This window comes from Musa acuminata, chromosome BXJ3-4 (genome assembly GCF_036884655.1).
Source record: "Musa acuminata AAA Group cultivar baxijiao chromosome BXJ3-4, Cavendish_Baxijiao_AAA, whole genome shotgun sequence".
NCBI classification, from domain to species: domain Eukaryota; kingdom Viridiplantae; phylum Streptophyta; class Magnoliopsida; order Zingiberales; family Musaceae; genus Musa; species Musa acuminata.
The window spans coordinates 47,362,332-47,385,931 of NC_088352.1; the positions used below are offsets into that span (position 1 = coordinate 47,362,332).

At 40.0% G+C, this 23,600-nt stretch overlaps 2 protein-coding genes and 1 pseudogene across 8 annotated transcripts; 1 reads left to right on the forward strand and 2 right to left on the reverse strand.

The window, feature by feature from the left end:
• Positions 1-261: 261 nt before the first annotated feature.
• Positions 262-6,433, reverse strand: LOC135636679 (protein PHOSPHATE STARVATION RESPONSE 2-like). 6 transcript variants are annotated; one of them, XM_065148569.1, is made up of 8 exons: positions 6,154-6,433; positions 3,605-4,225; positions 2,963-3,128; positions 2,774-2,850; positions 2,642-2,681; positions 2,301-2,358; positions 1,673-1,742; positions 262-878 (listed from the first exon to the last, which is right to left on the reverse strand). In XM_065148569.1, the coding sequence occupies exons 2-8, from the start codon at positions 4,187-4,189 to the stop codon at positions 540-542; spliced, it is 1,335 nt and encodes a 444-aa protein (XP_065004641.1). In that variant the 5' UTR covers positions 4,190-4,225; positions 6,154-6,433; the 3' UTR covers positions 262-539. The 6 variants fall into 6 exon arrangements, with proteins under 6 accessions (XP_065004641.1, XP_065004639.1, XP_065004637.1 ...); XM_065148567.1 differs by having other exon boundaries at positions 2,963-3,173; positions 6,269-6,431; XM_065148565.1 differs by having other exon boundaries at positions 2,963-3,173; positions 6,154-6,431.
• Positions 6,434-7,639: 1,206 nt separating this feature from the next.
• LOC103982358 (nuclear transport factor 2) lies at positions 7,640-15,286 on the reverse strand. Of its 2 annotated transcripts, none has more exons than XM_009399271.3 (9): positions 14,978-15,286; positions 14,736-14,870; positions 13,738-13,930; positions 11,424-11,677; positions 11,177-11,360; positions 10,384-10,505; positions 10,226-10,291; positions 9,709-9,784; positions 7,640-8,151 (listed from the first exon to the last, which is right to left on the reverse strand). In XM_009399271.3, the coding sequence occupies exons 1-9, from the start codon at positions 15,014-15,016 to the stop codon at positions 7,988-7,990; spliced, it is 1,233 nt and encodes a 410-aa protein (XP_009397546.2). In that variant the 5' UTR covers positions 15,017-15,286; the 3' UTR covers positions 7,640-7,987. The 2 variants fall into 2 exon arrangements, with proteins under 2 accessions (XP_009397546.2, XP_009397545.2); XM_009399270.3 differs by having other exon boundaries at positions 13,738-14,044; positions 14,978-15,285.
• A 1,420-nt stretch (positions 15,287-16,706) lies between these two features.
• LOC135635505 (large ribosomal subunit protein eL21z/eL21y-like) lies at positions 16,707-23,039 on the forward strand (annotated as a pseudogene).
• Positions 23,040-23,600: the final 561 nt, after the last annotated feature.

The window sequence follows — 23,600 nt, forward strand, 5'->3', positions numbered from 1 at the left end:
CATCCTGAAGCAAAAAAGAAATGATACAATCTATCGAACATCCAAAGAAGAATCACATGGTGGCATACAAATTATGTAGTTTTCAGTTCACTTCTCAGCAAAATAAAGGTGACAAAAGATAACAACAAAGTACACAATTTATACACAAAAACAATAATCAATGTTGCCATTTTTGAAGAGAATTAAATAATTTTTTGAGAAATAAGCAAATACAGAAATTTCTTTCTTTGTGTGTTCAAACATAAGCCACACAAGGGAAAATAAAGCCATAAAATATCAAGGTCTTTTTTTATTAACTTTGTTGTTCAGAGACATCACTTCTCCACTTCCTTCTAATAGGAATTTTCTTAAAGACTGCACCCTATGATTCATACCTAACATAGATATGAAACAAGTTACTAAACCTGCTACTACTGCTAGAAGTGTCTCCTCCCAAATAACCTCCCATTTGTACTGGAAACTTTTTATTGCAATAATGATGTTCATATCGACAGCTACCGGTGTTGTAACATTAGTCAGTGCAATGCTGAGATTGGAATTCACGAGTCCTCGTCATTTATTCTCGAGTGCTTGCTTGGTGGAAGGGAACTAGTAAGAGCATCTGTTTCCTTCTCATTGGAAGGTTCAACTTCAGACATCTTCCACTTGTTACTGACTTGCCTAAAGCCCTCTGTTATTTTTGAATCAGTGGAACTATTTCGTGCTTCTGGGAGATCAATCTTAGCAGTAGAATGTGTTTGATCGGAAGATATGGTTGTTGGTTTTTCTACAGTGGAAGAACAATGGGTCTTGTCCATGGTTGACTTGTATTGCTTCTCAAACATCATTTGCAAGTATTTCCCTTGCTCTTCAATTCTCAGCTGCAGATTTCTCTGAATCTGTGAAAGAAAAGGAGAGAATAAGCTGTAAGAATGACAAACAATTAGTGGTCATCAAGTCGGATTTGTAGATTTTAATACAATCTATTTTGCCTTTGGACAAAAAAAGGTCAGACTTACAAAACTGGAGGTAACTTGCCCAGATGTCTACATTCTACAAGCAATGACCAGTAGAAGCAAGTGTATTAATTAATAGCATGTCATCAAAAAGGGTGCTCCTCAGCCTAAAGTTCATATCGTGCCTCTAATGGACATGGTGCATGATAAAATGCCGATGAAATAATACAGACAATTTAAAATATAAATTTGATTCGAAGGAACAGTTCAGATTTGGAAAGCTGCACAATAATTTAAGAAACCGATCTCTACTGCCCTTTAGTTTAACAATTAAAAACAAACTTAAACTATATATATATATATATATATATATATATATATATATATATATATATAAATATACAGCAGAAGCAGTCATTGCAGTAGTATGTTGTTATAGTTGCTTTTGTCAGTGCTAGTCATTGCTATGTATGTTGCAGCACTCCTGGAAGGACTACAAAATACTGATAAGAAAAAGATAAGAAACAAGGAAACAGTATGTTCAATTATCCCAACAAATCTATAATCATGCAAAACATGTCCAAGAGAAAATATTGATAAGCCAAATTACAGAGTCCTAAATTCTATTACAGGTATGAAAAACAAATTAAATAAATAGAGTTGAAATTTCAGAATATTCACAAGTACAGCAAAGCAACAAGCTAAAGCATGCCTATAACAGACCCACAAAAACAAACCTCAAGTTGTTCATGAAGTCGCTTCTGAACTTCCATCTGGAGTCGTAATGCTTCAGTGAAATCAATGCCTCTGTTATAAAAAATGGAATGCAGGATCAATGATTAACTGTAGAAGCTTATACCTATTGACTAGGAATGACAGCACAGAATGAAAAGAAAGGAGGCTGTGATGCACATTCCAGTTTAGTTGCTAATGAAACACAAGAGTCAAGAAACTGAAAAGGATCTATAATATAAATAACTAACAATAAAGAAATTTTAATTTGGTACTAAAAGCTAACATAGAACCACAACGGCATTACCCAACAGAGCACCAAGCAAAGAATGAATTTTGAAACATAACGGTCAACATATAGCCAACCTATCATGGTTGTTAAGTGATTGCTCAGGCACTATGCTGAAACATCAAGATGTCAGAGACAAGATGAAGGATTCATGTTTAATCAACAACACAGCAGTGGATTATTCCCAAAACTTCCATTAAATACAACCAGAAGATCGTGATTTCTTCCGAAAGCAGATGGTTATTTACTTCTTAAAATTCAATTCTTTTCTCCCACAAGGCAGCATCCGACAACAGAAGAGCTACAGAAACAAAGGATCCATTATTTGGCAAAAGTTAACTCACGTCTTTAGATCTAGAGAAGGTAATTCCTCACTCTGAGTGGCCGTCTTTTCTGACATCCCTGATGCATCAAGAAATAACATTAACAAAAAAAGACACAAAGCCCACATGATGTTTACTATAGCTTATAATTATAGCAAATAGATTCCACCTAAGGAATTGAAATGCATTATAGAAGGTACAAGGGCAACAAATTACATATAGCAAGCTAAGGAGAACATCTTTCAGGAGTATTTGTGTCATTAGAGAAAGAAGAAATTGCTTAAAGAATATGCTTCAGAAAACAGTAACAAAATAAACATATTAAAGTTTTAGTTCAAAAATTATAACCAACTTTGACAGACCTTCTAATGAGTCTGGCTTATAACGTGCAGTCCTATATTTCTGGAGAAAAAAAAAAAAAAGGACCTATTAATGATCATACAAGGACACATTATACAAGTGAAGAGAATCCAAAAGGAGACAAATAGCTAGACCTGTAGATGACTTTTCACATGGTATATTGTCAATCCTTCCACTTTCATGATATTCAGTACACCTTTAGGAGTAGCTTCTGAAGGTAAAAAGACAATTAAGAGTGAATACAGAAAACTCCTGAGAGTGAACACAGGAAACTCAGCAAGCCAGCAAGAATAGAAAGGAGGAACACACAAGATATAACGTACTTTCACTACCACCGAGCTGGTTGACAGCATTTATGAAGCATTCATGAAGCTCTGGAGTCCACCTCATCCGTGGCTTGGCTGCAGCAGTAGTGGCAGAAGACGATGCACCAGTGACAGCACAAACCTCACCAGAATGGCATGGAACAGACTGATCTGTTTGCGGCTGCTGCATTGAAATATTAGAGGAGGATTGGGCAGGTGGGCAAACAACCTATAGACAATCAGAAATCATATAAACCAGTTGCAATTTTAAAATATCTAATTACAGAATGAATTGGCTATGGGAAAATTCATGCACCACAATGAAGATAATTATACACCTAAATCATATAATGCTTATGTAATATATAGGGACTGTCTTAGACTGTTAAATACCAGATAGTTCAAGAATTATATGATATGATCATTTCAAATACTAGAAGTTGATAACACTGATTTCTTTTTCAAATAAAGGTCTTGTGACTCAAGTGTCGAGAAGCACAAGATTATCTTGTAATCCGAAAGACAACAGGCAAGGACCATGTGTGATTTAACATACTACATTTGTTGCAACAAATGTAAACTCTAATGGACAATATGAAAGAGAGAAGAAACTAATCCTTTCTTCAGCATTCTACAAGTACCTGTAGATAGTTCAATTACCTTCGGTTGAGATTCAGAGATAGTTGTATCATCAAAAAGATCCTTCCAATCCACATTCATTATATCACTCCACCATTCATTTTGCTTATTAAGGTCATTAGAAACCTTATTTGAGCTATTTTGTATTTGATTGTTCCCCATAATTACACCATCTGAACAATTTAACATGCCTTGAACTGAATCCGGACACCAGGTTATTTCGGTTGGACCTTTGGGGAAATTATTTGGCACTTGAAATATTTCCATATTTGACAAATAGGTTGAAGGCAAAGAAACTCCAGCATTCAGTGATCGACTGACGAATGGAGTATTGTTGGTATGCCTCTCATGGGCGAGAGTTGAAGAGAAACTAAGATCTGGAGAAAATCCAGAAGGTGATGAAAACAAAGGTCTCTGGGAAGGCAAAGGATTTCTTTGTATTTCCCTCTCCAGTGGAACATGTTGGGGATCTGGTAGTTCAGGGAATTTCTCCTCCAAGGTGTTTGGTAGAACAGGCAGAGATGATGACATAACTCCAGAGCTCCCAGAATTACAGAATTGCTGCATATTCAGATTCCCCACTGGTAAAGCTGAATGTGTTTCCATTTCTTTCTATGCATTCATTGCCAATAGATTTTTCACCTACAAAAACACATTGCTAGAATTATATTAAAATAACTTTGGAACTAACTTCCATGTGCCAAGCCATTAAATCCAGAAACCTAGGTGGAACATGAATAAAGTGACAAGTGTCATGTCAACATAACATAAAAAGAAGGATAACTGCTTCTCTCTGTAAAACAATCATCATCTAAAATAATAAATGATGATAACTTTACTTTATAAGCCATTTAAAAATTACAATACATTATCAGGAAGAAATAAAACACTTTAAAAAACATTGTGAATCAAGTAAGTCCACATGTAATGCAAACATGTTACTATTTGGTACTTGAATTGGAGACCTTAGGTGACATGAATGAAATTTGGTTTAGAGATTGGTGAAATGACCTTTGCAGAGTTAAGTGACAATAAATTGACAAGGCATATCTACAGGTCATAGCTCTTAAACTCTAGACTACTCTGGTAGTAAAAATTATGCATCATATGCTTAAAGTGTGATACTTTTATCAGATGCCAAAAATTTACTCTTTTTACCAATGAAATTGGCTTCATCTCAGTTTTATTTGGACTCAAGTTGAGGTAAATACCTACATCTCCAGAAAATACCAACAAGTAGACCTTCTGAATTGTGTCGTTGCAGTAAGTTCACCGCACATAAATGTGTTCGTAGTTACATAAATGTATAAAATACTTGCACTAAATATCAACTTAACTAATTTCTCGGTAATCTGGTGACATCTGTGATCTTCTGAGAAATGTCACGTTGGACATTTTAGATTATACACAAATGCCAATGGTTTTAGATACCATGATCTATTTGAATTGCAAGAAAGACACCCAGTATGTTCAGAGTAGATTTAAGTTTTGGACAATTTTATGCACAACAACAATCGATCAAATATTCTCCACGTCCGTGAAGATTTCTGTTCAATTTCCCTACTTTAGCAATTTGGAGAATTTAAAAGATTTGTACGGTTCAAGAGAACTTCAAACTGGAAAAGAAAAAGCAACTAAGAACTAGAATATACAATAATATCAGAACTCAGAAGGTATCTACAAGAAGATCTACCACAATTACACCTCTAAGTCACAAATTTACTTCTGTTGCAATACACAGTATTCCTCACGCAAGACCTAAGAGATATACCATGAGAACCAACAGCCTATGAATGAACAAGAGCTCAAACATAATTGAAATTGAAGAAACATGATTGATATATCTGACCATTACTGCAGAAGAAAACAATTTCAGCATGCAAAAAGAACAAGAAAAAGCCTAGCTACAGGTATAAGAATAGAGGATTCCGACTCCCTCAAGAAATTCATGATATGGGGGAAGATCTACGAGGAGTATCAATTATTGAACTCAACATCGACTCTTAAAACAAGAACAGAGAAAGGTAACAGCACCCTTATACACAAAAAAGCATCTTCAGAAAGCGCTTATGAGGATCCCAAGACAAAAGATTTTTAGAAATAAGAATAGATATTATACTCCCTTTCCCTGGACCTATCAGTGGCATAGCGGACGATCAAACGAGTATTTGCTCAACTTCACAGGAAAAATAAGTTCAGACATCAAAACTGTGATTCTGTATCCTTATCCTTACCTAGGGATAGACTCCAACAAAAAACAAGAAACAAAATTTCTTTTTAGTTGTCATCCCATATATATTTCAATTCAATCAAAGAAAATGAAGCAGCAAAACCATGCTGATTCCCTCACTCCACAAAAACCACAGAGAGAGGTGAGAAAAAAAAAAAAGTAATGAAGAACTTCAAAGACATGCGTGCGATACCAGAGGATCGACACCCAAACTCAGCAAGGTGGGATTTTTATATCCTATCGATTGAAAACGGACGAAAAGGAAAAGATGAGCCGAGATCAAGGTGGCAGCTTTATTCCCATACCGAAGAGAACAAGAAACAAGAAAACCACAACAGACCTCTCGATATTCTTATCCAAAAAGCGAGCAACTTGGGAAAAAGTTCTCCGGGCCACGACCGAATCACTCCAAAGGGGGGAAGCCCCGCTCGGATTTGATCTCCGGGAATTCTCACCTATCGACGTCTATAAGAAAAGGGGAGGTCAAGGCGAATTCTAGTGAACGGAGGAAGCTGAGGCGGAGTCCACCGTCGATCGGCAGACGCGAGAACATACTGGTGCGATCCGAGGGAAGGGCAGATGTGGATTCGCGTCTCAGCTCACGAAGGCGGCCAATTATTAGGTTAATGAGATGAAACGGAGGACAGATTGGGAATTTTGCTTCTTAAATACAACCCCCATGCAGGTTCTATTTTCCTAATAGACCCCTTTTCGTTTCACTTTTCTCTGATAGCCCCCTATAAGATTTATTCGCTGCAGTCCATCGGGGTTTTGAGTTTTGCACATGGCCCCCTGCGGGGGAACGCATTAGGCTTTTTTATTTTACGTATCGACCCTTACAAATTTCGATATAACGGATAGATCCCTCCAGCGATTAAGATAATATATATTAATTAAAATATGACTTAAAAATATATTTTTCTGCATCCAAAAAAACAAAAAACCCCTTGATGTCTTTATAATCATAACAAGTTTTGGAAAGGCATCAATATTAACAGTCAATTATCAGTAAACTCATAGAGATTAATATGGTGATGCGTATAATTTATAAAGATTTTGCAAGATATGTGGTAAGCTAAAAAATCATATAATAACTATGAAAAACCGGAGGTGGTATGGTTGGATAAAAGTAATCACGTTGGTGCGTCGTCGTCACTTTTGGCCATCCACAAGCAGCTCTAATGGCCTTTCCGCAAGCCTTCCTCCTTCTCTTTGTGAGATTCTTTGAGAGTTGTTTTGCTGTGGAAGTGGAACACAACTTTTCTTACTTTGGTCATGCACCGGTTGGTCGAGGGCTATAAACTACCAAGTGGTGCGTGCGTGCGTGCACATGGATTCCTTTTGTTGTTGCTGTATCTTTTCTTATTCTTTCTTCCTCATCGGTCTTGATTCGGTGAAGGTGGTATTACAGAGTGCTTTTATTGCTTTATTTTATTTCTCGTCGGTAGGCAAGAGTTCTAATGCATTGATCCTTCTCCGAGTGCGATTTATGGATGCGTAGGCTCAAATCAAATTTACCATACAAATTAATGTAAAATAAAGAGTTCAGAAACTACATGTTAATGTTAGAGGATCATCTCATTTACCACACAGAAGAAGAATAATTACCACAAAGAAGTGACATGCATGCGATATGTATTTGCACGATTGTAACATTAAGCTGCAGATGTTAGAACGAAAAATAAGCAAATGTACAAAGATCTTTATATGCCTCGGTATATATTATTTTTCCTAGGGAAAGATTTGAACATATGAAACATTAAATGAGGAATTGGTCACAAAACTGAGTTCAAAGAATGATGCGAGTGGCAAAGACGAGATGCGGCTGTAGCAATTGAAACTGCTTTTATGGGTAATGTAACATAGAGACTCTGACAACCTATGGTATTAAACTACCCTGTAACTCCAAAAGATACTCGCTAAGAGAGAATTAGAGAGAGACTAGAGAGACACAAAAACCTCTTCATGATGCTCCTGATTGCAAGTTTATCAAAAGGGCACTCACTCCATGGAATAGGAATCATAAATTGCCAATCGGAGAAAAAGTATAGAACTAATTTCAGATTTATGGTAGGAAAACACCTCGAAAAGGAGATGTTAATATTTCCCACACAATGGGAGTCTATTGAGGCTTCCCATTGATTGTGCTAGTGCTTTAGAGCTAGCTGCAGCATCTAAAATCCCCTTTCTTGAACTCGCTGGGGGTAGCCATTTCCCCTCGTTCGGCTGTTATAATCCCTCTCGTTGCTGTCTTGCCTGCTGCCCCGACCAAACATCCGGCCACCAAAACGCCCCCTTGAGGTCTCGGATGGGTATCCTCCTCTTCCTCTGCCCCTTTCTGAAGAAAAAGATTGAAAAGATGAAAACTAACTTGTCTTACCACCTCAAATATTTTTTTCTGGAATCGATACAAACAAGGGAACCCCATTGCCAATGCTGGGGAAGTAGGAACAGATATAGTTGCCAAAATGGATGAGCTGATTATTTATGAAAAATATACTAGAAAATTGTCAGGCATTTATTTATGCTGTTTAGACATTCACAGGTTGCATCTCTAATTGTATATTGCAAACACAAACAATAATATTGAATATCAAAAAAATAAGCAGTTTTGGACTTAGGCATTTTCTATGAGACTGCATATGGTTATATAAAAAAAAAACAATATCTTATGTACTTATATGTCAGTATCTGTAATTTCACAAATATATGACAATTAAGAATATTAATGAAAAATTAGGATTAACAGCACAACGTGCCTTCTTTCTCTTGAGGAAGCACCGACGGAGCCAGACACACTCGTGAATTCTACATCAGGGTCTAGATTAGTGACCATCAAGATCCAGAGGATAGATAAGAAAGGTAGCAAAAGCAAGAGGTAAGACAAGAAAGACACAAGAGAGAAATGCAGATATGCCGCATTGTTAGTTTGCCACCTCTTTTGTTTTCTGCTCACACCATAAACTTCAAATATTCAGTTTTCTGGTGAGTATGAAGGATCAGAGTAGGAATCTATCCAGCATTGTTAGTTGCCACCTCCAGATGTCTGAATAAATCACCAGGTATCCAAACAGGCATCCAAAATTTTCCCCTCTTGATCTACTTCTTATCAACCACAACTTTCTATGTAAAACACAACAAAGTGATAAAATCATAAAAGGCAAGGTTGATTCGACAATCCACTATATCTGCCAAGGTCCATGCATATTTCATGCTTCACTTCCCGATAAGTTTGAATATTCCATGTTGCTTTCTTTTTATCTCGTAACAAACAAGCTTAGTATAATTAAGCGCTAATGGAGTCTGTTATTACTCGATCCATTGCTTGTTCAGTTAAGGCGAAAGGAAAGAAAAGCGAATGTTATTGAATTAGGCTAGGCGGCAATCTACTTGAAGCAGACAAACAAGCCCTAGACACACATTACATTCAGGATTGAGGCATAGGCACTGATTGTTATCTAGACTAACTTGATTAGTGACTTCGCCTGTACAATGTTATCTAGACTCACTTGATTATTGACTTTGCCACTTCTTCGCCTGTACACATCGTCATATGCCAAATTGCACTAGAAATGACAGTCACGGAGTACAACATACGATGCCCCATCTTAAAAAATCAATGCTTATGATCTGGAATGATGAGAAAAGGTTTATAAGAGTTTGAACTATGACATCACTGAAGTTCAAGTGTGACTCCAACTTAAATTAGTTCTACAGGACAAAAAAAAGCTATAAAATGCTTCGTGAGTTCACATTCTGCTAAAAGGTTTTTGGTCACATATATTCTATTAAACAAATCAATATATATAGAAATCAATACTGAAAAATGTTTAGCATAACGATTGAAAATTATAGTGTCAACAGTTGACGAAAAATTATACAAGACATGACTTACTTCCTCGTAAAGCCCCACTGTTCGGTCTTCTCCCCTCAACATGAATCAGCCGCCCATTCAACTGTATTGGAGATGCCTGCACGTCAACAATGATTCTGTAAGATACGCAGATCTGAAAGATGCTTCAGAGATTCGAGGTTCAGAAAGTTGATGATTGTCTTATGCATAAAAGAACCTGTCTTAAGTTACAAAGAGGTCAAAAGAGACAACAACATGAACACAATAGTTGTTTGCAGAAGAAAACTCAACTGTCCAACATTGACCAAATTAAGTAACGGACTCGATTTTGTAAAATAGAGCAGTCAAGGAAAATGAACTAGCATCAATTACCGAACAAGCACAAATTTTATCAGAACACGATCAAAGAATTCATCTGATTACAAATAAGAAACAAGGACAAACAAACACACATCAATCAGCATTTAGTTAAAAACATATACAATGATAATTTGATCCAGAGTTATCTAGAATGTATCTGACACTGATTCAGATTTAGAGCTATTGGAAGAGGACAAACCTTAAGTGCATTATGTACACCAATGGCATCTTCGTACTCAATGAAGGCATAGAAAACATCAGACTCCTGCAAATTCACATGAACTAGACAACTGAGGCAAACATTCCAACCTATGTTAATATGTTTAAAATAGTACAACAAGGTTCTATGAGATTTACCTTGCGGCTCCTAATAGAAACACCATCAGGCCTTAGTCTACCAAAGTTCTTAAAGACTTGCTCAAGGTCCACAACTGAAATAGATGAAGAGAGATTTCCCACATAAACTGATCTTGCTTCACCTGAGAACAAAGATAAAAGAGAACACTAAAAGCAGTTTTAAGAAAGCAGGAGGAATCTTCTGATAGAACAGAATAGTGTAAAACCATAAAGAACAAACAAAAAAGAAACAACAAAACTACAAAAAATATATGCTAATGTAATAAAGAACCAATTGGTTGCTTGGAATCGATATGCAAATTCAAATTCTCACTAGATTTAAAAGTAAAGAAATTTGAAGTATTAGGAAGATAATACCTTAATAGTTGTATCCAGATCAAAGATTGCAAAAATGTTACTAGGTGACTAAAAGTAATTACTAAGAAACTCAGCCATATGAGATTACAAAGCCTAATTTTCTATTAGAGGGATGACCGTTTAATTTCTTGAAATATGCAAAACCAATTGGTTGTTTGAGATTGATATGCAAATTCAAATTCTCACTGGAGTTAAAATTAATGAAATTTGAGGTATTAGGAAGATGATAGATATCTTAATAGTTGGGTCCAGATCAAAAATTGCACAAACATTACTAGATCACAAGAAGTAATTACTAAGAAACTCAGTCATATGAGATTGTGAAGCCTAATTTTCTATTAGAGGGATGACCTTTTAATTTCTTGGAGTAGCAATATGCTGGATTGTTCAAAAAACATACTGTACAAATATATAAAAGCGAAGAAAGGAAAAAAACCTTCATCTTCAACTAATGGAGCCTCCTCAGCTGCCTCTGAGACGGACCTTTCAGAAACCAAGGCAGGCTGTGGTCGTTGAGAAGTTGGCTGCAAGGAAGGAGCCCATTCTGAGGCCACCTGACTGGGCTTCGATAAAGATGTTGTATGTGGCATAGGTTGTCCAGATTGGCCTTTAGAACGAAGCTGTGATACAAACAACATTAATTTGCTATGAAATACCTGTGGGAAATGTATAATTCAACATACAATGGATGCATAGGTCTGCCGAGTTGGCTCCTCAACAGGTTCCTCTGGAGTGGCAAGGGGTGGATCTCTTGCAGTATCCAAGGCACTTGGATATGAAGCAGCATCTTCAACAGGAGACTCGTCTACTCTTTCATCAGATTCTGGAAGTTGCTGCAGTGCCTCAGGTATGCTATACTTCTCAACTGTGTCATTTTCTTCCAATGAGGGCACCAAATCCCGAGACTGAAGTTGTTCTTCCAGAATGTAGTCAGAAACTGCCGAAATAATCAACAAAGTCAGGCTTAAGATTACAAGAAAGAAATTAGGTGTCCAGCTATCAAGGTCACCTTTTCATGCCCTCAAAAAAGACCACTATAGGCTTTCAGAATATTAAAAAATTGTTCTATCATGATAAATTGGGCCTGAGAGAAGTTTCTCACTCCTTGTTCATATTGTTAACATTTAACAAATTGCCAAAAGTGGCCTCAGCAATCCTATATAAGCCATACAAGAAATAAAAGTGAACAGACTAATAAACAGAGACATCAAACTGGAAGATGCAGTAGTACCCCACTCCTAGAAGGAAGTAGCCTACATGCAGCAACTTCTTCCAAAAAATACAAGTGTGAGATGATATAACAAATAAAGGTACATTACTCCAATCAGACTATAACTTACTCTTAAAAACAGAGGAAACAGACCAAAATGACATACATTTTATCAAGATGACCTGACGACAGCAGCTCATTTGTTTCGTATAGTACACTTATAAAGCACCAATAAACATAGGACACCCAAGATACAACAATGCCTTTACTTCTTAGGACATATGGTGAACAAGCGACAAACAAACTTGATGACAACTATGTACTTCACTACAGTGATTCAATAGGCGCTCGAGCGAGGCGAGGCGAGGCCCGAGCGCCTCGCTTCACTTCCAGGCGGCACGCTTCAAAGAGGCGCCGCCTGGGTGCTCGCCCGAGCCCAAGCGCCGGGCGCTTCGGGCGAGCGCCTAGGTTAAACCAGGCGACCGAACCAACGTTTTAGGTTTGGTTCGGTCTCCGGTGCTTGAGTTGGTTCAATCAAACCAACTAAAGCACCGATATCAGCTGCTGCTGCCCAACCCTAACCTTGCTCGCCGCTCCCGCTGCCGTTGCTCGCCGCTGCTGCTGCTCGCTGTCGTTGCTCACTTTTATTGTTGTCGCTGCACCCTCGATCTTCCCTTACACTCATCTTCCTTCTCCTCTTTCGAAAGTATACTGTTAACAGTATACTAGTAATAGTAATGTATTTGTATTTATTAGATTAATAATATATTATTTTGATTTTAATACTGTTAAATAATTATATTTATTAATTATATTATATATTTTAATATTTTAGCGCCTCGTTTCGCTCGGGCGAGCGCCTAGCGCCTCGGGCGTTTTTGGACCTTGGCGCCTAGCGCTTTTTAAATCACTGCTTCACTAATTAAACATATCAAGTATAAAAAAACTTGGTGTGTTTGGTTCTAGGGTGGGCAAGTAATGTTCATTTGGAAGACATGGGTCTTGTATACATTTACTTGGCGACTTGGCATGAACAGAATCAAGATCAGAACTGACCAGCAGTGACATGATAGAGACTAGTGGGACCAAACTGACCAAAAAATTTTAAATTCAAAAGAATGAAGGAAAACAAACAGAAATAAAATGGTGAACTCTTATATATAAAACGTACTTCCTTTGTTTTTTGCATGATAACATTCACTTTAACAGAGATAACAGATATCATTTTGTATTCCTTTTGTCTATTCCAAGTCACTATGTCAATTTATAAGTATGTGTCATAAAAATCTTCTAAAATGAAAAGCAAAGTAGCACACAAGGAAACATGTAGCAGCACCACCTTTCTATTTAATTTCGCACAATTTTCCTTCGAAACGATTTTATTGTACATGATAACGAAAAAAAATCTGTAAGCTTAACTTATAAAGATAACTTAGTAAGAATTCTAGAGGCAGTAACTAAGCTGAATATTCACAAAGAGTTCCAATCATTTTCAAAATTGTAATAACTTTTGTTTTAATTTTATTTAAAATTTTATGTGAAAAGGTAGGTACATTGATTAGAAAGTCTCTCAAGTAGTACCATATGATATGAATCATGCGATAGTTCATAAACATGGACAAATACATCCCTACCTCCTTTCATTTCTTCAACATGCTCCAAAGATAAAGTAATGACAAGGCAGCAAATTAGATTTCAAAGTACAGAAGAACATGTCAAACATCTACTAGCAACAAATATCCCTGACAAATAGGGTTGGTCTCTACATTTTCCACAGTAATCATTACCTGTTTCAGGTACAGAACTGGGTGCATTTAAGTTGGTGTCAAGATTGCTATGAGCCAAGATGACTGTTGGGTGCTGATGAATATGTTCCTCCTCAAGTAAGTGAAAAATGTCGTTGAGAACAAAGTACCCTTTCTCCTGAGGAGCAAGAAAAAATGTTTCCACAAATTTCCTCCTGACACTATACTCTTTCAGCTGCACATAACCAGAAACCATCACCAAAACTCCACCATTCCAAGACTCCAAAGATTGAGCTGATTTAATCTCAATCCCATTAAAATTCAGGCACATAACTAGATGATGGATTTGCTGCAAAATGTTAGGATATTTTAGGTAGTGCATAACTATGACCTCGCCGGTTAAAAGAATATCAAAGAAAAAAAGTTGAAGATCGGTGACATATCATTTCATAATTTTATAATTCCATAGAAGGAATATGATACAAAGATTTCTAAGAGCAAAATTACCAGCAAACCTCATAATAATTAACATGATTCCGGTTTACAGACCAGTGGAAACAAAAATAGGTGGTATAGAGTCAAAGTAAATTAACTCCATTTCATATGAAAGAAACCCATTATGTCAACACTCATCAGTGACAACCTAAAACCAACTAGGACCGAATCTCCCTTGATTTGAAGTACAAAAAGGATTTCGGTGTTCTTAGTTGAATAGCATGGGTTAGTAAACAACATAAAAACTGTCAAAACGTGGAACAGCTAAAGAAAATACAGGCATTCTCATCCAAAAGCACAAAAGTTGTGGATCATCATTTTTCAAGGAACGTTGTTCTGGACATAGGCAACAAAACGATTAACTCGTATATCATAAAAATATAATACATTATATTCTTCTAACCATTGAAAAATCTTACTCAATATTTATTTCATTACTCTGTGGCAAAGAGATGTCTAAGGATTTTGGAAAGCAAAAATATGGAGAAATAGAATTCCATCAAAAAGATCGAAGGGGGAAAAGAATCTGATATGATGAACAATACCACCATCCCCGTAGCTGTTTCCGTCGCAGTCCCATCAAATCGCGCCATAGAGCTCACGTCCGTGTAGAACTGATGAACTAGTTCCGGCTGCTGCTGAAGAATCCGATAGTATTGCTCCAAGAAATAAGCACCGACCTGCACGAATCCCAACAAAAAGGGGGTAAAATCAACCACAACAAAAGGAGCAAAAAAATCAGGCGAAGATGTTGCTTGAAGCAGATATACTCCGCAGATTCGATTACCTGGACGGCACCGACATGACCAGGGTACAAAGAAGCCATCGCGGCGCATGCAAGGGGGCGGATCTGTAAGCCCTGGATCCAAAGATGAACCAAGCGGTCGATCCGAGGAGCTACCACTTGGAGCGAGACCGCGCTAGGGGCCGGGATTCGACTTGTAGAAGAAGAAGAATAAAGGGGCGAGGCGAGGGGGGGGTGCCCTTCCGCTCTTCCTCCGTCTCCGCCGACGGTCCAGCAAACGGGGGATTTCTTCGGCCGCTTTCCTTCTATCTCCGCTCCGCTTCGCCACAAAAGAAAGAAAGAGAGAGAGAGAGAGAGAGAGAGAGAGATCTCGAGGCAGCGCGGGTTTAAAGAAGCGGATTCGTGACACGTTTCGGCGAAGATCTGACGCTGGCGGTACGAACTGGCTTACGATGAAGCGATACCAGCCGTCCGATCCGCGGGCCCCGCTCGTGGACGCCGATGCCGAAGCGCCCGCATTTGGCAAGTACGCTTCCTTTCCAAAGCCCTGTCCCACGTTCAACGCACTCACTTTGCTATCACGTGCACGTCACGTGTGTTGAGGAATATGTACTACCCTATTCATCCGACATGCGCATGTCACGTATGATGATAATATACACGCACAATAAATAAATATATACATAGTTCACAAAAATACACTACAAATTTCTGCCATAAAAGAAAATGATTTGGTTAGAAGAAGAGATAAAAATGAGGTCATTCTGTGTCATTGTTTCGAGCCCAAATATGGCATACGATTCAAGATTGAAAAATGGGAATTTTATTTGGAAGAAAATGTAAGAAAAAAGGGAAAGTGATTGAAATACATGCATAATTATACCATTACAACTCGAGACATGGATACATGCATAGCTCATACCAAATACTAGTGATATGTATGCGATTCATGGAACTAAAGATTTGATTACGGATTTAGTATTTGGCTACATGAAACTTACCTTTTACAATTTAATTGTTCTCGATGCTTTGGAAGGTTGGAGTAAATTTCAAAACGGGTTGGATAATTCAAATTGTAGGTATAATTTAATAAAATGATATTTCATTTTGAATAAAGTGATTTTTTGTTTTTTGTTTTTTGCACTTTCAACACGTCAAGTTGAACCAAATATAATAATAATAATTACTTAAAAATTAAGGATATTAACTTTTCACTTTCCACTGAATACATTAATCGAACATTCCTAATACAAACTAATTTAAGTATTAGAGGGGTATTATCGGATACGCTCCAACATAGATTTTGTAGTCTTTGATTGAATCTCTTAATTTTCTAATATATTGACATGAAACGTAATTCAAAGTAGATATCACTTTGAACAATAAAAATCTATCAAATAATTATAAAATAAAATTAATAATATATCCTCACCATAGAATGTATATAGTATAATATATCGATAATAAAATTAATCAAGATTATACTAGTCAAAGAAATTATATTATTTAATTTACTAATTATTTTATTAAATAAACTACAAAACAAATCTATATGAAATACCATGGAATGTTATATTGGAAGTAAATGAACAATTAGAGTGAGATGGTGTATTGACATATTTTAATTAGTAAAAAAAATATTTATTTTTTTCATATCAATAATTAAAGGAAATCCTCATAAGAGGCAATACTCCTTATCAGTCCCGTATGAAGCACCCAATCGTAAGAACTAAATGGGCCGGTCTGCCAATTCACAGGCCCAAATGTACACGACCATAAGTACGAAAAGAAACCCTGGACTACGGTGCCGTCCCGGTAGTGTCCCCTGGAGGCGGCAAGCGGCGGCGGTAGAGCGGCGGGAGAGTGAGAGAGAATGCCGGTGGGTCACGGCCTTCGTTCTCGCACCAGGGACCTCTTCTCCCGGCCCTTACGGAAGAAAGGGTACATCCCCCTTACGACGTACCTGCGTACCTACAGGATCGGCGACTAGGTCGAGATTAAGGTCAACGGCGCCGTACACAAGGGCATGCCACACAAGTTCTACTACGGTCGCACCGGCAAGTTCTGGAACGTCACCAAGCGCGCCGTCGGCGTCGAGGTCAACAAGCAGGTCGGAATCCTAACCCCGGTTCCCTTTCTTTTTCTCTCTGTCTTTGTTCGTAAGATTCAATTGGTGATTGATTGTGTTGGAAAGGAAAGGCTTTTTCTTTTCAGAAGCTTGGACAAGTTCTATAGGCGTCATAAACTGAAAAAACAGGAACCTTTGGTTGGCAATCTGCACATCGGGAAGAGTTCTCGATCGAGTGTCAAAAGCTATTGTTAGGTTTAGATGATCTTTTTGATGGATAATCGAATAAGATATTCATTATCCTGGGACATGACATCTCAATTATTAGATCCGACGTCCTTTACTATTGCTAGTTCCAGGTTGAATATGCGTCCTCGCCTATTGCTCATTATGGTCTTATGCCAAATTGGTATTCTTTGTGATGTGAGGTGGGTAAAACAACATTGGCAAAATCTGGAAAAACCAGTCAACTTCGATTCATCTGATGTCGATCTACAAGAACCAAGGAGTATTTTGCTGTGAGACTAGATCACATCATCATTACCTGCAAAAGATTCTATACAGTCATTCCATGACTTGGGCTTACTTTGTATTACATTATCTTCATGCCCAAGCCCAAAACTAAGCCTGACGTTTATACTAGGCTGCATAAGCTTCTGTTTGCTTAATATAATGGAATGAAATCTTTAAGGGTGCCTTTGTATTTTGACAATCATTTCCTTTTTTACTATTATTTTAGCAGTCATTTTTTTACTAATTGTTTGGCAATTAAGTGATTTGCAAATTGATCGTTTGCTTCGTAAATGATGGTACATGTTGTAGTTTGTTTCAATTTCTTTCTGTGTGGTGTATATTTAAAAGTGCTTCTATGTGTGTTGCGGGTGTCCATGACAACAGCCGCTCTTGCTTGCAGGGTACAGTTGTGTGGATCGACCAATTCCAGATCATTAAATGGCTGGGGCCTTATGAACTGTCCTGCTTACTCCGGTAGTGTTGGTTTTCACTTCATGCCAATTGATGGTGGAGCAAAATTTTCTACTTCCAGGTCGGCAACCGGCTCATCAAGAAAAGGATCACAGACATGGAGCATGTGCAGCCGTCCAAGAGCCAGGGAAGATTTTCGCTCGCGGATGAAAAAGAATGACCAATTGAAGGCCGAGGCAAAGGCATGCGGCGAGGTCATCAGCACCAAACTGTCACGGACAAACTTCGAAACAGGGTGTTTGATGTAATGCTTATGTATGTCCGTGTCTTTTGGCATGTTCATGCCTTGTACAGCATGTAGAGGGGCGGCCGAAGGCTTAATAGTCCCATTTTAGTTGGGTTGGTGGCCTCTTTAGGCTTGTAAATAAAGGTTGTGTCATGTGGACACGTGCGAGGTCTGTAATGGACCATTTTACCCTTTGTTGTGTCACTGTTCAGAGCTTGTAAAGTCTGTTTATAATTTACATTGTCTATGAAGTGTTTTTCGGACATGTTTGCTTGTGGATCCCGATTGAGGCGTTCTCTCTAACTCGTTCTCTCTTTTGGTGGTCCTAAGGGACAATGGGAGGCTTCGGGGAGGCTGACCTTTGCGGACGGACACGCAAGGGTGCCGCACGATTTAGGCAAAACCAGCTAAGTCCGTGTCATATGGTATCAGAGCGGGACAAGCACTCATAGAAACACTTAGCATGCAAACGTGGGGGACCTAGCGGGGCTGCGTTGAGGGCAATCAGCACACGCGCGACCGTTTGGGGGAAAACGGGCATGGAGATATAGGGTAAAGGAGTCGCTCGGAGGAGCGGGCATCTGACATTGGCATTCAGAGGAATGGCCAACCCTTCGCGCAAGAGGCACCACGAGAACAGGCAAGCTTGGAAGAATGTGGAGCGCACAAAGGTTGGGATGGCTGAGTTTGAGCTACGGCTCAACGTTGACAACTATACTTGATGGTGCTCAAGGCAAGCGAGGCGCTTGGCAAAGGAAGAGACCAGGCAAGGTGGAATGAGTTGCTCAGCGACCAAAAGAGTTTTGCAAAGCTCACAAAGGTGAGGGGAATTGCTAACTCGAAGAATTCGGTACTCATGCATGGGCTTGTATGCGGACGACGGACTGTTCGTGGCCATCCCAAGGCGACCGAGACTCGGCGCCATGGAGCATTGAAACTTTCCTTTCGGCATGCGAAGGATACGTCCGGAGGAGGCTGAAGTGTGCAACGAGTTCAGCATGTTGCTAGGCCTTGAGGGGTGTAGCGGTGGCTGTATTGACGTGGAGGCATAATCTAGCAAGTGCGTTTGCAAGAGGCAGAACAATGCACTGTTTGTTCAGCAGATCGGAGTAGTCCAACGGGATGGTGGTCTCAGAAACGAAGAGAGATGTTGCTCCAATGGGACAGTTATCCAGGAGGGATAAGTCTCGGCTCTCCAGAGGGAGAATCATGTGAGATGAACTTCACATGTTGAGGAGGAGTACTTCAACAAACAACAACTCCACGAAGCTCGATGGACTGAGCAAGCGGCGAGGAGTTGTCGCATGATCTCGCTCGAGAGAATGCATTGGTGGATGCATTGCGAGATCAAGTGGGGGAGCGACCCAAAGCAACTTAAATGAAGGCACACTTGGAGTCGATGTGGAGATCGGACTCAAGGGAGGGCTGACCCGTGGAATGGTGGGCACGAGGGCCACCATCGACTCAATGCAAAAACGAGGAGCGAAGCAACTTGGGTGTAACTTGGCGAAGTACCCAAGCCGCATGAAGGGAGCCAACAGAGAAGTTGGAACATGGAGCAGAAGCATAGTGCTTTCCTTAGACAGAGGTCAAAGACATGAACTCTTGCAGAGGCAAGAGTAGGATCATGTTGTTCCATGGGTCCTTCATTCTGACGGAGCAGACTCATCTTGCATGGTGCCAAAGACGAAGGGAGCTTCGGGGCACATGCACCTTATCTCGGAGAAGCATTTGATGGAGGAACTAAGGCGACTCAATTTGCGGAGGCGAAGTTGGGTACAGAAGGCCTTAGCACGGGGCAAGAGGATGCAGAGGCGGGTACTCTTGAAGAATATGCCACAGTGTTGCCATTCGAGTTGCTATGATGGAAGCGGTGCGCAGCGGAGATTGTGCTGGTAGGGGCAGAGGCCCAGGATCCAGGCAATGGTGCACAATTTACAGCGAAGTCGGTGGACTTCGGGAGCTACTAGGCGACGGACTGTCCTAGAGCGATGCTTCATCTAGGTGTGACCCAAGAGTGGGTGGATGAAGGTCGATTGCCAAAGGAGCGAACAAAATCGAAGGTGGAGGAGACCCTGCGATGTATTGGCAGAGGCCACACATGGAGGGTTCACAATTCGAGCTTATTCCACAAGGATCAGAATGCAATGGAGATGTCACCAGGAGGCGACATGGTGCAGCGGATCGTGGTGGAACAGTTCGTGGCAATGCGACACACACGACATAGTCCCGTGAGGGATGAGATCATATGGAGGTATGATCGGGAGCTACTGGGAGCTCCACTTTGGTGAACAACACGACAGCAAGAAGGGCTATGGATTCAAGGAGTGAAGGTCATGGTACCGCAGAGGCGGGTCTTCCGTGCGTGCATCGAATTTTGCATCGGACGAAAACCTTGGTCATCAGCATATGGGGGCTGTGTTCCACTAAGGGAAAAGTTCGAATGCAAGTACTAGTGAGTTCCATGGGAGGGACTTGATCATGCAGAGGTATGATCGAAGCAACTGGAGAGTTGGACTGCTCCAGAGCTCTTATTCGCTTAAGGGAGCTCGACAAGTCAGAGGACAAGGTCGAGTAAGCGAACGTTGCTACCAAGGAAGCTAAGGAGAACAGAATCAGTGCAAACCCTACAACGTGATGGCAGAGGCCATGCATGGGAGTTGCAGTCTGTCTTTCCATCGACCAAACAGTCTGCTTGGAGAACACAGAGGTGTTGAAGCAGGGGGTCGAAAGGGGCGAGGAAGCGACGACGAGTCCAGAGGGACTTAGCTACCCAAAATCAAGCAATCAGTTAGAATGGAGGTGGACTCGGAGGAGTGTCACGGAGGCATATCTACTGATTGTGAAGAAAAGGGATGTAGATGCGAGGCGACGGATAGTAGTGCCATGGGCATGGCAGCGCCATGGTACCGCAGAGGCGGGACTTCCGTGAAGGTCATTGATCCCTTGCTCTCATGGAGGGAGAGCGCTTGGTCGTGAAAGGGGCCGAGGAGGTGGAGCATGCAGAGGCAATCTCCAAGTACCGAGACAAGGCTGAAGGGCAGAGGCCGAGGAACTTCGTAAGACCGGTGTCAACAAGTTTCTCATCAAGATAGCCGTAAGTGAAGGACTTCGGGTCATGCAAGAGTGCACGACCAAGGAACGAAGCAAGCAGTACGCGGTGCTGTACCTTTGCTACTCAGTGGAGTAGGCGGCAGGGTTGATGGAGAAGACGGTACAATCTCAGAGGCGACCTCATCTATCAGAGAATTACTCCAAGTTGGGGTGAAAACTTTCCGCATTCCAGAAGTTCGATGGCATTGAGAAGGTGAATCACAGTAGCTAACTCAACGCAAGGAGTGCAAACACTTCAAGTGCTTCAGAAGTGTGAGCAAAGAGCAGGTGAAGGCCAGTAACCAGCTCGATGCATGAAGTACAACCTCGAGGAGGCGGGCGAAGTCAAGTAACCTTTGCCTTCTCAACTCTTAAGAGAATGGGCGAAACCGAGTACCCCAATTCTCTTATCTATCCAGCAGAGGAGCTCTACACAAGTTCAAAGACCCTTCGAAGATAATGGAAGACAATAGTTGTCAAATCCTCACCAACGGTGATCAGTGCTACTGAGAGTAGATTGTCCGCTTCATTTCCCAATGAAATGCCAATCGAAAGCGGAAGTGATGCGAACCTACTTGGATGTGACAACTAACTGAAAGAAGAGTCAATGAGCAGATTCTGTGGAGGAAGGACCCAAAACTTCAGAAGTTTGCGAGGCGATGCTCGTTAAAGCTCCAACAAGCATCCAACCAGTTCAAGCAGCATGAGGAATCTTTGAGAGACTGGCGCAGTAAGGATGGTCTTTTCCTTCATCTGGGGGATCCGCAGGAATCAACAATGATCAACACAACTCAGCCAACCCCACACCAGAGTCAGAGTCATTGGTGAGTTGAAGCAGCATGACGGATCAAATGTTCGACTACTAAAAAACAACAGCGGAGAGCAGCTGGGAGTCAAGAGGCGCATTGTAGCTGGAGCAGAAGATTGAAGACTCAGCAAAGGCGAGGAGTTGCAGTGTCGACAAAGGCTTCAACGAGGACGTCGAAGGAATAAGTGGGGGAGAATGTCACGGACAAACTTCGAAACAGGGTGTTTGATGTAATGCTTATGTATGTCCGTGTCTTTTGGCATGTTCGTGCCTTGTACAGCATGTAGAGGGGCGGACGAAGGCTTAATAGTCCCATTTTAGTTGGGTTGGTGGCCTCTTTAGGCTTGTAAATAAAGGTTGTGTCATGTGGACACGTGCGAGAGATTTTCGGTCTGTAATGGACCATTTTACCCTTTGTTGTGCCACTGTTCAGAGCTTGTAAAGTCTGTTTGTAATTTGCATTGTCTATGAAGTGTTTTTCGGATATGTTTGCTTGTGGATCCCGATTGAGGCGTTCTCTCTAACCCGTTCTCTCTTTTGGTGGTCCTAAGGGACAATGGGAGGCTTCGGGGAGGCTGACCTTTGCGGACGGACACGCAAGGGTGCCGCACGACTTAGGCAAAACCAGCTAAGTCCGTGTCAAAACGACAGCCGGAGGGCCCTAAGCCTGGCTTTATGGTGGAAGGTGCGACTCTTGAGACTGTCACCCCTATTCCTTACGATGTGGTCAATGACCTCAAGGGTGGTTAGTGTCTCTTCTGGCCAAATTTTGTTTCTCTATATGCTTGATCCTTGTTTTCCTCGAAAGACTTCATTCTATCAACATCAGTTGTCCATGGCAGATGTGAGACTTGTTTATCATGAGTCCATATTGGTCGGATCGAATTTTCCACAATTGAATGCACTACTAGTCTCTTCTCCTGTATTGCCTAATCCATCCGTGTTCACTTTGTAAAGATGTTAATAGTAACATATCACACTGATAGAATGAAGATATCATGTCTTGGCATCCTCTCTCACTTTTGGTACTTGCTATACTACTATTGTCATACAAAATCTCTTGCAAGCTTTTCTATGCACATATATTTTCTTGTCTGCTGCTCAATTTCACAAATCCTCTAATAGATGTATGCAAAAACTTGAAACTCAAAAGAGTAGTGGATTTGTATTAGTTTTCTTTGTTTTAAATATACACAACCACCACAGTAGTTGGTTGAGGTGTATTTTTTGTTGGTTAATCATCAAATGAATGTTTTCTTTAGAAGGTAAATGGCAAATGTGGGATTTGAATTCAACATCTTATGATATAACTAACTGGCATTAATATTATTTAAAATTTTAATTGATGTTAAGAATATTGAGGATCTTATTTTGGATGTTTATAATATTGATTATGTAACTAATATTTTGAGAGGCATTTATGTTATATATTCATAGTGAATAACCCTCTATAAACAAGGGATGCATAATGCATTAGTTCATATTT

What these genes read in the sequence shown, in the direction of transcription:
- LOC135636679 (XM_065148567.1), bottom strand. Translation starts at nt 4,189, where the DNA reads ATGGAAACACATTCAGCTTTACCAGTGGGGAATCTGAATATGCAGCAA. An exon ending in CCAGCTCGGTGGTAGTGAAA is followed by an intron (nt 2,851 to 2,962) that starts GTACGTTATATC and finishes TTTTACCTTCAG; the next exon opens with AAGCTACTCCTAAAGGTGTA. An exon ending in TAAGCCAGACTCATTAGAAG is followed by an intron (nt 2,359 to 2,641) that starts GTCTGTCAAAGT and finishes TTGATGCATCAG; the next exon opens with GGATGTCAGAAAAGACGGCC.
- LOC103982358 (XM_009399270.3), bottom strand. Translation starts at nt 15,016, where the DNA reads ATGGCTTCTTTGTACCCTGGTCATGTCGGTGCCGTCCAG. An exon ending in AAACAGCTACGGGGATGGTG is followed by an intron (nt 14,045 to 14,735) that starts GTATTGTTCATC and finishes AACATTTTGCAG; the next exon opens with CAAATCCATCATCTAGTTAT. An exon ending in CAGTTCTGTACCTGAAACAG is followed by an intron (nt 11,678 to 13,737) that starts GTAATGATTACT and finishes TTATTTCGGCAG; the next exon opens with TTTCTGACTACATTCTGGAA.